This window comes from Meleagris gallopavo, chromosome 5, assembly GCF_905368555.1.
Source record: "Meleagris gallopavo chromosome 5, MGAL_WU_HG_1.1, whole genome shotgun sequence".
NCBI classification, from domain to species: Eukaryota; Metazoa; Chordata; class Aves; order Galliformes; family Phasianidae; genus Meleagris; species Meleagris gallopavo.
Window position 1 is genome coordinate 24744457 of NC_139408.1, and position 14015 is coordinate 24758471.

The window sequence follows — 14015 nt, forward strand, 5'->3', positions numbered from 1 at the left end:
ATGCAGGAATACCAGTTCTCATACCAAGGAGACTTGCCAGTGTGTGAATTTACAGAGGATTTACCACAAGAAATAAACGCCAACTTTGTTAGCTGTTTTGCCTGGACAGCTCTAACATTCTCTAAACAAATCTGTTTTCACTAGAGGGTAAGAATCTTGTACTTACGGTGCCTGCATCTCATGAAGGAACACAGAAAGCTACAGAAGACACAAATACCTTCTACTTCCATTGTGTGAAGGCTTGGGAGCCAGTTCTAAAAGCCAGGCTACAGGTAACGTGTACTGTACTGTACCGATCCTCATACTGCCTGCTTTTCAGTCATCAAAACAATGGGGAACTGGACTGTTTTCATTTTGTATGTAAAATACATCCTTTTTTGTTTTCTGCAGAAAATTTCTGATAAGGAAGATGACACAAACAATTTAAGTGACACCTTAAAAATACCACTGAAATTTCTCCCTCTTGGGCATAAAGTGAAAGTAACCCTTCCTGTAAGAGATGTAAGTGCCTCACCATTTATGACGTCTTTTGGAGAGATGGGTAAAGTAACCCTCAGTATTTAATGCGATGCCATTTGAAAAAGAATTCCTTTAGTCTAGGTGAATACAAGTTTTCTATGAGAAAGGGTTGGTTTTCTCAGAAGTATTAATTTTCTGTCAGTAAAATCAATAATTGGGGTTTCACCCTGGCTAGTTTTAGTTGTGTATGTCTAAATTTAAAGACCAACCTCTAGTAGCGTTACACAGTAAAAGGAGAATGTTCAACAGCAAGAGTTTGAGATGCCCCAGTCTGTCTCTACTGTCTGTATGAAATCCAGGTGGCTAGCTCAGTCTACATACCTAAGCTTTAGGTGGAAAAAGTTAGATAACTTGACTCTTACTTTCAAAGAACAGTTCTATCACATTCCTCTATGTGTACAATATTGAGCATAACTGGTGGACAAGTACAACTCTAAATTGCTTTAAAAGCAGAAGTAACACTGCTGTATGGACAGGTGAATCACTTAACAACAGCTAGGCATCTTTTCTCACACCCTGCAGTAAATGAGAGGCAAAAGCAGGCGGAAAATTTCTTGGCAGCATTGCTGCTATAGAGAAGAGAGAATGAACATCTGTACCACAGCAGGTGATTCCTGTACCTCAGCTTTTTGAAAGGATATGGTGACTTGTACTTCATCTTAGTAACACTGTATGTAGCTGGATACTGTTCTTCATACTCAGGAAGAGAGGGTGGCTGTGTGATACTGCTGCTGGATTAAGCTGGTTCACGGAGTGAGGTGGGAGTCCTGTTCACAGCCTATTCAAGTAGCCCCTTCAGTGCCTTCTGCCTTCTTAGAAAATGTTTGGTGTTTTTTTGCTTACCATCCCTTTCCTGACAGTTTTTTCCAAAAAACTATGTGCAGGATGATGGTAGTGCTGGGGCATTCAAGGAATCACTGAAAATCTAGATTTCTAAACTTTCTTTTCACACAACCATTTTCATTCCTGCTCACATTTCTTTGTTTACAGAATATGCCGCTGCAGTTGTACCTCCAACTGAATGATTGGTAAGGAGACTATTTTTTTCTTTGAAAGTTTTATTGCTCTTTGAACAGTGTATTCTGGAGCAGAGAATGCTTCATTTAGATACAAGGAATGCAAAAGACTTGGGGCAAAATATGTCAACAGTTAAGTCATCATAAAACAGTCACCACAACAGAGCAAAGTTAGATACCTCTGGGGCAAAAGAGTCATGCTAAGATGCCTCCTCCCCCCACCTCAAAAAAAAAAAAAAAAAAATTATGACAATTTTAAATAGTAAGGAACTTAGTCAGATGTCTTTTACTTCAAAGAACCAAAGACTGAGATTGGAGACTCCTTCCAAAGGGATAAGTGGGAAGAAGGCAGAGGGAGAAGAGAATTTGACTTGAGCATAACATCCAGATTCTGTACATTATTCAAACTGTATAAGTATTCCTGAGAAAATATATTTGTGGAACCAGTGATATGAATAAAAATAAGCATCATCTAGGGAAGATGAAAGATTACCCTGTAAAATAATGAGACAGACAACAAATGCAAACAAAATTATTTGAATATGTCTTTCATCATACCATTTCCATAGAGATCCATGGTAAAATCCCCTTGAAAGAACTTGTTAGGTTCAGATGAACCTTTGCTTAGAAATTCTATGAAGGAAACATAGAAAGAATTAAGCCAACAGTGCTACTGAAGGATACGTAGAAGTCTTTCTCTTTCTTATTTGCTGTTCTAAGCTGGCAGTAAAACTTAGACTGAACCATCAGAAAATAATGAGACCATGTAGAAGCAAAACAGTTGATTTCTTTGCAACTGGAATCTGCGTTTCAGCCTATAAATCTGAACAGTGTATCATGATCCTTTATGGTGTTTAATAGACTACAGTTGCTGAAAATAGACTCATGCATTTTCAATCCTAATCCAATGCCTCTGGATTTATTTATGTTGCAGCACAGAAGAACTTGATGTGCGCTTAGGATATGATCTGTGCCGAGAAGAGCAGGAATTCTTGCAAAAAAGGAAGAGAGTGGTTGCCAGTGCCCTGAAAAGGGTTTTTCATCTGGAAAGAGATCTACACGAACATGAAGTATGTGAGCTGGAATCCAAGCACAGGGTGTGGGCCTATTGAACTAGGATTGATGCAACTCCCCACAAACCTTCTAGTAGTTTTTGCATGTTGATGACAAACCCATTGATTTGAATGGCAACATTACTGAAGTTCTCAGAGTAGCGTACTCATCCCATACTCATCTAAAATTTCAGCTTAGCTATTCAGGCTTTCATATTCTTCAATAGATCAAATTCCCAAGGTTATAATATATCTTTCTTCAAGGCCAGAGTTTCCAACAATGTGGGCAGTGTGTTGACACAAAATGAGACATTGGTACATTTTGTGAGATGACAGACAACCAGGCAAACCCAAAATAAGTAGGAACACAGGAGTATTTGAAATTGACTTCAAGTGGAAATTTATGAAATCATTGTAATGTTCCTTCTTTAGGATTACATATTTTTTTCATTTTCCAAACACTTTTCACAAAAAGTGGAAATTCTTCAGGATGGAGAAAGAGCCCTTTTTAACAAATTCCAGCTGAAGTACATTTTGTTGCCAAGATCCAGGGTGAAATTTAAAGTGAACATTTCTATTCTTGATGTAATTTTATTTGTTGAATGGATGCTGTCCAAAGAATCATTTTTAATTAATATAGATTTTTTTCTAAATCCTATTCATACTTCCTTGAATCCATTCTTAATTACATTTACTGCAGTTTTATTATTTATAGTTGTGTCGTTATCTTTTGTAAATAACTGCAATAAAGAGCAAAGGGAGCAAGGAAATTTAGAATCACTGCATATTCAAACTCATCCAAGGTTGGAGATAGTGGGAATTCTCTGAGTATCTGGAGATTAATTAAAATAAGGTACTGGTAAAGGCTGTCTAAACACTGATTTAATTTCATTGTCCTCCAATGAAGTCTGAGTAGGAAATTATAAGAGCTGTAATTAGACTTTTCCAAGTAGGCAAGTGAGTAAGTTTTTGAAGATGATATTTATGTTTTGAGCAGGTCCCAGTAATAGCTGTTATGGCAACAGGCGGAGGCCTCAGAGCAATGTCAGCTATGTTTGGCCATCTCTTAGCTCTTCAGAAGTTAAATCTGTTGGACTGTGTTACCTATCTCACTGGGGCTTCTGGCTCAACATGGTGAGTAAGAGAAGATGTGATTTACTCTTGGAATGTCTGTGACACCACATTTCTACACAGTGAGAGATATGCATTTCTCTCAAAGTCTCACATTGTTAATAAGTGAACATAATTCCCTGGTAAAGCTACCATTGGCTCTCTAACATAACTTCTCTGCTTTGATGAGAGTGCATGGGTAAATACAGTATATGTATTGTAATATATACAATAAATTTCTTACTAAGAAATGGATGATTTTCTCACATTTTTCTTCTGTAGGACCCTAGCAGACCTGTATGAACATGCAGATTGGTCACAAAAGAGTCTGGAGGGGCCACTCAGAGCAGTAAAAACACAGGTGACAAAATGCAAGCTAAACCTTATGTCTATGGAGCATCTGAAGTATTATCACAAGGAACTTGCTGAAAGGGCAAAAGCAGGACACGTCTCATCTTTTACAACGCTGTGGTCACTTGTTCAGGAAATGTTTTTACATGGACGGGTATGTACCACACCACCAGGTATGTGGTCCTGCCACACATTTAGGAAATATCCATTCATTTGCTTTAGCATCTCCCACTTTGATTGCATGTGTGGAACGTGTGGAACAAATCCAGAGTGACTGGTGCATCCCTGTATGACTTGTAAATAATGGATTCTCTAGCCAGGACTTTCTGGAGTAGCTGATGGTTTGTCAATGCCTCTGAACTAAGGTGCCCAACAGATAATAATTTAAGTGGGCAAATATTCAGAAAGAACTGAACAATTTACCCCTGAAAATTCAAATCTTTTAATGTCTGTTTCTTTTGGGGCACTTCAGAATTAGGATAAACTGCCCTCTTGTGATCATTAGTCTGAGACTTTGTAAAGATCTGTGGGATAGAGACAGTCAACATACTGAGATATTAATGTAAAGATTAGTAGGTATCCAAAAGACAACCATGAAGGAAAGTTCAGAATGAGAAAGAAGCAGTTTTTTAAAGGAGATGTGACTCACAGATTCCTCTGAGTAATAGAATATCTGTTGTCTATCAGTGCTCATGTAGATTGTGTCAGTGGTTTTAGCTTATGTTCACTGTGATTTTTTTTTTTATCCCTTTGATTAGCCAAGGAAGTACAAACTCACAGACCAGCGCAGGGCATTGGAGCATGGGCAAAACCCCTTGCCTTTCTATGCAGTCCTCAATGTCAAAGAGGAAAAGTTCAGTACTTTCAAATTTAGAGGTAAGTATTCCAAGTGTTTCTTCTGACTCTTAGTAGGAACTAAAGAGAATTTGTAGAGTGGCAATGTGTATATCTCAGGGAAATACAGGAGGATTGCCTCTGTTGCTTGCCCTGACTCAAGATTCATCTTTTAATAAAATATCTGTCTTTCTTGCAAACTGCTGGGTGTTGATTAGAAAAGGCAGATCTGCTGAAAAACACTCTCTGGAATAAAAAAGGCATTTCTGAAGGTGTGGGATGAAGTTCTAGTTCTGCCAAAGACATTGTGAGTGAGTGAAGGCAAATCATAGGATTTTTTTTTGCTTCAGTTCCACATCTATGAAATGGCTGTGATCGTTCCTTTGTTTGTAGAGGTTCTGTGTAGTATAACTGTCAATTGTCTAAAAGAAAATCTCTAGAGTGGAGTATGATTGCTATATGGGTGTGATATGACATCCTTTAATAGACTATATTCAGCAAGAAATATTGAAGTGATCAGATACTGAAAAGAAAAAAACATTTAATACTTAGGTTAGGTTTGTGGCTGCTGTTCTACAGTAATACCTCTGCAGGGCAGCTTGAATCAGGAAACTGCATGGCCATGTCCACACTGTGATGCTTTCTAATTCTGAGCTGATGTGTCTTCAAGCTTCTTTGTTGTATCATTTAGACTGACATGTTTGGTTTAATAGAGTTTTCACACTGGTCATTCCTTGTGGGTTGTATCACAGTTGTTTATTGTACGTTTGATGATCTTGAGTTAGAGAGACAGGTGGGTTCCCAAAATCTTTATATAGGAATATGAGTCTACATTTTTAATGCTAATGTTAGACTCTTTCTGAGGTGGAAAAAGCTAGTGAGTGATTCATCTGTCAGTTCTTATGGAACTCGACAGCGTAGTTTGCAGTACAAACTAGTGATAGCACTGAGCTGCTGAGACCAGCAAAGTTCATGAAACCTTCAAATAGCTGTATCCAAGGGGTAGGCTTTGTTTCCTTATTCTGTATGACCTTAAACATAACCAATTCTTTTGTAGAGTGGGCTGAGTTTTCTCCTTATGAAGTGGCCATACCAAAGTACGGAGCCTCCATTCGTTCAGATTATTTTGACAGTGAGTTCTTCATGGGAAGACGAGTGAAGAAGCTGCCAGAATCTCGGATCTGCTATCTAGAAGGTGACCTAAAGTGATACCTCTTATTTTGCACTGCGTGGTGAATGGTCTGAGAGTAGTTAGCCCTTGAGGAAAAACACTGAATTGTTTTCATTATTAAGCTTCAACTCTTCTACTTAAACTATGACATAGCAAGGTCAATTCATACATATTCATACATATTCATAGAAGACCAACAATCGATAGCATTGATACTTGTAATTAAAAAAAATAATTAGTTGAAATAGTCAGCAGTTAACGTGTTGGTTCAGTATTTTTCCTATGTAATTTGACTTGCAGGTCTTTGGACAAACATCTTTACTAGGAATTTGCTGGATGGCTTGTACTGGTCCTCAAATTCAAATGAATTCTGGGAGAGATGGGCCAAAGATATGGTAGATATAGGTAAGAGTTTCAAATTCAGTATTCATTTTTGACCAGACCATGCCTTCTGTTAAGGAGATGAGTAAGAAAATACGCCATTGCAAATGTTTGTGAATAATCTCTCACATGTTCTCCCTAAACTGGTATGTGTTGTATTGCATCATTCTAGATCTTCCAGTATGATTTTCACCTGTATCAGAATGATCACCTTGTGATGTTTTCCTCCTACAGTACTTTTTAATTCCCAGAGGCACACTTCATGCTAGTTGCAAATGTTTTTCATTTAGAATTTATTCATGATCTGTTAAATGACTCCTGTGACTACAAATGAGTAGGGTGGCTCTTGCTTTTAGACAGAAGAACAAAGAAAGTACATAAAAGGCAAAAGGTGTGCTTGTTTTAAACAAAACCAAATATCTCTGTGTTCAAATAATGGTGTACAAACATTTTTCAACGGATTGCAGGAAATGCGGAGGGAAGAACAGCTAGCCAGCAGAAGTGCCTAGCAGGACAGATTACACATGTTTTTTTCTCATGATTCCTTCTCTATTTCAGAAAAGCATTCTCCTGAGGAAGATACCACTATCATTGAGCCTCCATCTTGTTTGTCGGGGAAGTTGTATGAAATGTTTCAGGACATTATAACGAAACGTCCACTACTGGGAAAGTCTCATAACTTTCTGAGAGGCTTAGAATTTCATAAGGATTATGTCCACCAGAGAAAATTTATTGAATGGAAAGGTAACTGCAACAAAGAGTTAGCTGCAGTGTGCAGGTAACATCTCAGATTGTTTTTTTTTAGACTTTGGAAATCTCACTTTTAGAGATATTTGCTCGGGGTTTGGAAATCTGCTGAGATGGAACTATTTCATTGAGTGCGTTTCCTCAGAGTGACAGGTTAAAATAACTAGTCCATGAGCTGCTCTTTCACTTTTTGATGAGATTTGACAAGTCACAGCATGCTCTTCTACAGGAAGTTTGTCATTCTGCGTAGGTATACTAGTCAGAAGATTTGGAGAAATGTGAATTCTTTTTGAGGTTAATAAGCAGAGGTAACACTGGAAACATAAGGCAACAGGTTATTGTGTTGGTCAGATGAAGGAAAGGATTGGCTGCAAAAGCGTGGTTGCTATGTGTATAGTATTAGATGATTTAGTCACCTCTCCTTAACCTTTCAGAAGCAGAAATAATAAAATCCAGCTGTAGAAAGTTAGAGCCACATAGGTTTAGATTTATATTTAAAAAAAAAAAAAAAAAAAAAGGTGTAGATTTGATGTATAGATTAATCATAAATTTTCTACGACCTGTGCTCTGTAGGCGAACAAAGTAAAGTCATGGTTGTTTTACCTCAAAAACCATGAAAACAGTCTATGAAATGATATGCACATAATGGAACTGAGCTTTTGTGCACCATATATCTTCCTGTAATCCAGTCTTCATTTATGCCTTGAGCAGGTAGCAGTGTGGGAGGATCTTACATTATTAATCTGAATTTAGCAAGGAAATGTGTGCTCCTCTGAGTCTTTCCCTTTTGCAGTTTGTGTTTTGTCTCCTCTGTTCCATGTAAGTTACAACACCTTTTATGTCTGGCTGCCATTGCTACCTGAAGTTTGCTGACAGTGGCAAGAGGTATGGAGTTTTTAGGGCCTGCAGAGTACTACATGCTTTTCAGAAATGATAGTCTAATGGTAGGTGAAGTCTCAGGAGTACAGCTCTGTCTTAAATACTTCCCCAGAGCTCAGATTAACTGAAACATTAAAAAGATTCATTAAATGGCAAGTGCAAAGCTTAGTTTTGGTGGTGATAAATTTGAGAACTCATAGCAGGCAGTCATAGTAATACATCTATGGTAGTTTGTGCTTCTGAGGGAATTTCTGAGGAAGCACTTCTTCAAAGTCCCTTTTTGAGTATAAAATGGAAGTAGAGACTCTCCCAAGGAAAAGTCTGATCTTTAATTCATTTATGAAGCCGTGAATAAATGTTGCACAGTTTTGTGTCCATGATAAGATGTTGGGTGTAGTGAAATTTCAACTTAAAATATTCACCAGGCCAAATAGAACTGAAAAGTACATTCTGTTTCTTCTTTGAGGAGGCAAGCAAATAACTCTCATTGCACCAGAATCTGTAAATTCCCATCATCCATAAATGCTTAAAGAAGCAAATAATTTTGTAAAGATCTGATGCTAAGGGAATGAAAAAAATATGAGTTTTTACTTCAAGATGCTGTCAAATGTTCCAGGCGATGGAATGAGCTGGAATTATTCTGCACAGTTTAAATCAACACTACAGAATGAGGCCAAGGAGACAGAAAGATGTGCAGTATTTCTGCAATCAACATTTTTTTTAAAATGCCTAAGCACAGATGTTTCAAGGAATGAGGGTCTGCTCTAGGCTTTGCTACCTCATTTTGTCAACCTGAAGGAGTCTCTTAAAACAGTATTTTGATATTTATAGTCACAGCAAAAGGTTTCTTGTTCCATGAGACTAGAAATGGTAGTGGGCTTGCTGTCTCCAGGGTGGCTGGTGGGTTTCGGACAGAGGAAAGAGAATCTAGTTATCAGATACTGGCTCTAGATTTCAATATGTCAGTTTTCCTAATCTACTTTTTGCTGCTTTTAGACTGAGTGTGAAATTTAATTAATTAAAGCAATACTTGAATACTTTAAGCTATTGGGAGAAAATGCTGTATGCACAATCTGATATTTTTTTCAACATGGCTAAGATAATTTATATGGGAAGACACTGAAAGCAAGCTGAAGTCAGAGTTTTCACCTCGAGAGAAAAGTCTAAACCAGAAAATGCAGAAGTCGAAAAGGAACAATGCAAAAGAGCAGCAATGTACTGCATTTGCTAGATTTGTTGCTACACTGTGAAATTGTTCTTGTTGTTTGCATTTTTTCCCAGTTCTTAGCAGGGGAAAAAAAAAATCGGCTAAAGTCTGTATTCTGTGAAAAAACAATCCCCAGAGCAGCTGTGAGGCCAGTGGAGTCTGTGTCTCACCTGTCCTCTGCCTGGCTGCCTCATAGCCTGCCTTTGTGAGGCCACGTTTGTGGGGTCGCATTATGGAGGGAGGTGAGCTTGGTCTTGATGACAAGGGGCTGCCTTTACTGTGTATCACAGCTCCTTTGACCAATGCACTGCTAACTATATTCATAATGTTTTTCAGACACTGTGCTGGACTCATTCCCTAACAGTCTGACACCACTGCAGAAATATCTTTGCCTGATAGATGTTGGCTATTTCATTAACACCAGTGGTGCAGCACTTTTCAAGCCAGAGAGGAATGTAGATGTCATTATCTCACTTGATTATGGTTTGGGGAATGCGTTCAAGGTAGGAAAATCAATATGATATGCTCCTTGCAGCCTCGGTCAAACGCTTATTCTAAAGCCGTAGAATATAGCCAAAGAGCTATAGCTCTATAGCCAAATTTATATCTGATACTCAAATTATACAGTGACCAGCTACTCTAAAAGTGACTAACTGGTAAAGGTATAGAAGTGATCTTTACAGTACAAAGGTTAGATCCTGGGGTGAGTAATAGAGTTTGTTGGAGTTTTGATGGAAAAGACTGAATGAAGCTCGACTGCTGTACATATAGATATGTAGGTAACATGCTTATATTGTTTCAACTACATATTTCAGAGCTTCTGCAGGGCCACTTGGGTGATCAGGAAAATTGTTTCCCTTTATGTGCCTGTAGTGTGAGGGGGCATGGGAACTGATTAGCGGGACAGAGGATGTGGATACTTGATTTATTAAAACTTTCAAGTAAATAGTTGTCCAAATCTTGATCATATTCTTAAGAGCAAACCAGTCATGGTATCTTGGAGGAGGATGGAAGCTTCCTTCAAGACCACAATAATATAGGCTGATAGGCCTAAAGGTCTTAGGCTCCTTTCTCTGTATTGGATCATGGCATTCACTTTCTAGGATACTCTGGGTATTCTAGTAACAAGTGGTTGCTGAAGACAAGATTGTGATCTCCCATGTCCTGTCCTCATGACAAATTCTAAGAGTGGCTTTTGTCATTCCTTCCAATAATTATAAAAAAACTCAATGGGGTGATAAGTGTCTTCTGACTTGTGGCATGTGATGTCAAAAAGTAGAGTTATTCTGTGGCTACTTTGGTCTACACCTAGATTACAGTGTAATTCTAAGAACTGAATTAATTTGTCACAGTATTTCTGTGATACATCGGTAAATCTTGTCTTAGTACTTCCTTTAAGGCAATGATGTTCTGTATCCACAGCAATTAGAGATGACATACAAATATTGCAAGATACAAAAAATCCCATTCCCCAAAGTGGAGATAAGTGAAGAAGAGGCAAAGAACCCAAAGGAATGTTACGTGTTTGAAGATGCAGAGGACCCGAGAGCGCCCATAGTAATTCATTTCCCCCTTGTGAATGACACATTTAAGGAATTCAAGGCACCTGGTAAGTTTAGTCTTTTTACTTGAATTTGGGTTACTTGTCTTTCTACAGTATAGATCTTCTTTGTTCTTCCTAACAATGTTATGAGAGGGCAGAGCCTTTTGTGTGAGGGAGACTATCCCATCTTCTACCCATCAGAGTTATACATGCATATTTGCCTCTATCAATGGGACATGAATGAGGATGCATTTGGGGAAAATTGTGAACAGCGGCAACAGAGGTTAAGTAAGGCTCATTTTCTGATATGAGATTCACCACTTAACGCTTAGAGAGTATATGTGTTAACAGATACTCCAACAAAATCATACTTAGAAACTGCAGACAAAGAGGAAGTGCCCAGAAGAGGGAACTGGGCTTGTTAGGTGGAGGCTGGAGATGGTCCAAATGGCACTGTGCCATCAGGTGAGGCAGTTGAACAGAGGCTAGCTGACAAAACAGTCGAGTGTATTAGGGGCATTTTATGTGAAACATGGATGAGATTATGCAGGGCAACACAGCTGCTGCAGCTTCTAAATGCTCCAGGCCTAAATGTGTTAGATGTGATGCTCACCTGCATGTCTCTGGGCAGGCACTGATTCATCAGTCAAGCTGAGAGCAGCTGATACGGGTGGTTGGGGGAGGAGGGACCTTGGCAACCTGTTAGTGTGGATTTCAAGTTTAACAGTAGAGCTTTTCATTTCCAGATGGCTGAGAGACACCTTGTGGAATGTGGGTATTTATTTCTCCTGCTTTTAACTATTTAAATTCTAGAAAAGAGGAAGAATTGGCTTGTGAATTTCCCATTTACGATGCCCTTATAGACTGCACTTTTCTGTGCTTGAGGTGGATGCAGCTGTATCTGGATGTCGATAGCACAGATAATAAGGCTCTCCAAGTATCAGGAAGTTTTGCAAAGCAAAGCTTGAACATTTTTAATACAGTCACTTCTATTGACAGCTTGGGCTCCATATCCTGAAGTCTCATTGCCATGAAAACACTCAGTTACATAAAAAGCTGATGTGTATCAAGCAAAGCTCACTATGGTGGCTTTTCTCTTCTTCCACAGGAGTAAAGCGCAGTCTCTCAGAGATGGAAGAAGGCAAAGTAAATCTGGAAAACAACTGTTCACCTTATTACCTCATTAGGCTAATCTACTCTCCTGAAAATTTTGACAAACTTGTGAATCTGAGCAAGTACAACATCCTCAACAACAGAGACCTGCTCTTTCAGGCACTTCAGAATGCTGTAGAACGGAAAATAAGTTGCACAACTTGGAATCTCCCCAGCCACTCTGGAGCTGGATATGCCTAGGCTGGGTTTTCATTCTTTTCCTCACTGAAGGCTACAACAGTCACATTACAATGAACTCATAACAATCACAGTCGCATTACAATGCATCACAGTGTTCATTATTTGCAGGAGACTGAGGAAACCTGTACATTTCTCATCTTGCCTTGTTCAAGTTCCTAGCTTTCAAAAGGATTTATGTAATCTTTCTCACCCAAGTTTTAAGACCACAAGAGCCTCACAGTGTAGTTTTACTTGACAAGAAATGAGAGTCCTGGTTAGCAGAGACCTTTCAAGAATTTCCCAATGCTGTAAAAAATGGTGGTGGTTATAGCAATAGTTCTTTACATGTGCCTGTTCCCTCAATCCTGAGCCCATTATCAGTACTTTTTGAATGATACAATTACAAACCAAGTCTTGGCCATTTGCATTCAATAATGTCCAGATTTTCAGCTAGGCAGAGCAGCAAGAATTTGCACTGAATTGGTGGGCTCAGCTCTGAAGTCAGGCCAAAGAGTCATACATACCTGTGAACAGCAGCCAATCTGCAGTGTGGACTGTTACATTCTGTTTGGCTAATTCCCCTTGCTGATGTAGAAATTATTCCTTTATTCCATTCCCCTGCAAATGTTTGGCACAGAAATGCTGCTCCAGACTGCCATGAAGGGGGCAGTTACATTTCAAGAAGAGAAGACATGAGAGTATGGTTCTTTCTTTCGAGTTTTGGCTGGAGGAAAGATTCCACTTAAGGCATGAGTGATTATTTTCATTTATATGGGCAATGCCTGTATGAATTAAAATGTCAAGTGCTTTTGAAATAAAAAACTCAGGGTGAATATTTACCATAGACACAAGTAACTACATTTAATTCAATAACGATGACCAAGACCTAAGCTAGTGCTTCTAATGGGTGCAAGCTGAATGCAGGATAAAATAATTAATGTATCAGAGTGCATAGTTACTGTATTTTCACAACGAGAAGATTTTTTTTCCCCTTTACAGTCTTTATCCCTAACATCACAGGCAAGGTATTTTTAATAGGTGCTAAACTAAAATGGAACACAAATAAAAAAAAGGAAATTCTTTTTCACACCTCTTTGCTGGAGGAAAATACTCAGAAAAGAACGATGCCTGGTTTTCATTTGCCTGGGATTATGGTGAGAGATATTGCCTTGATCTAGGAGCTTGGAATATCGTTATGGCTCTCCACAGCATTGAAAAGATGGTAGAGAAGGATGCAGAGTGCACAAAACATAAATCAGGGAAGTTTCTAGGTTTCATAACACTGAAGGAGTTGGGCCTGTTTTCGGCATATTTAATCCAAACATAGGATGTTCACAGAGGCCCAGGAAACTCTTGCACATTTCTTCTGTGTTGGAAATGTACTTGATATCTAGAACGAGTTATACTTAAAATTAAAGCAAGAGAAACAAGTCTGCCTATTTGGTATATGCAGGCAGTATCAGAACTCAGAGAAGAACACCCACAACAAGTTTCATTGCCTGAACCCTGCTCCTACAAAATGCTGTCTTCTGTTGCAAGTAAAGGCAGTAAATAAGCCTCTGCAATACTCCTTGTATGGTGCTTACTTATTGAGCTGAGGAGCATCATGAGAAGAAAGCAATAATCAGATATGTCTGCAAGAAAGACAGAGAGAGTAGTTTTGAGTTGAGTTGAAAAGTAAGATGGCAGCGAGGGGTATCTCAGAAAACAAAGTCTTACCAGCAGGATCTGTGACCTTCATGTAGGAGAACATGTCCTGGTGCAGCGTGCCATGGTGCAGACACATGCACACAGGAGCAGAGGTGGCTGTATGCTGTTTTACCTCATCTTCCTAATCTTTACACACTGCTAAAAAACCCATTTTGTTCATGGG

At 38.7% G+C, this 14015-nt stretch overlaps 1 protein-coding gene across 2 annotated transcripts in view; it reads left to right on the forward strand.

The window, feature by feature from the left end:
- Positions 1 to 13222, forward strand: part of PLA2G4B (phospholipase A2 group IVB) — a 45396-nt gene extending 32174 nt beyond the window's left edge. For both annotated transcript variants that reach the window (XM_085224822.1, XM_085224823.1), the window contains 13 exons: positions 145 to 272; positions 391 to 501; positions 1510 to 1547; positions 2470 to 2605; positions 3585 to 3721; positions 3980 to 4202; positions 4807 to 4924; positions 5940 to 6077; positions 6354 to 6458; positions 6993 to 7178; positions 9604 to 9770; positions 10690 to 10876; positions 11919 to 13222. In XM_085224822.1, the coding sequence (XP_085080948.1) occupies positions 145 to 272; positions 391 to 501; positions 1510 to 1547; positions 2470 to 2605; positions 3585 to 3721; positions 3980 to 4202; positions 4807 to 4924; positions 5940 to 6077; positions 6354 to 6458; positions 6993 to 7178; positions 9604 to 9770; positions 10690 to 10876; positions 11919 to 12163 (1919 nt within the window). In that variant the 3' untranslated portion in view covers positions 12164 to 13222. The remainder of the gene's footprint in view (positions 1 to 144; positions 273 to 390; positions 502 to 1509; positions 1548 to 2469; positions 2606 to 3584; positions 3722 to 3979; positions 4203 to 4806; positions 4925 to 5939; positions 6078 to 6353; positions 6459 to 6992; positions 7179 to 9603; positions 9771 to 10689; positions 10877 to 11918) is intronic.
- The last annotated feature ends 793 nt before the right edge of the window (positions 13223 to 14015 follow it).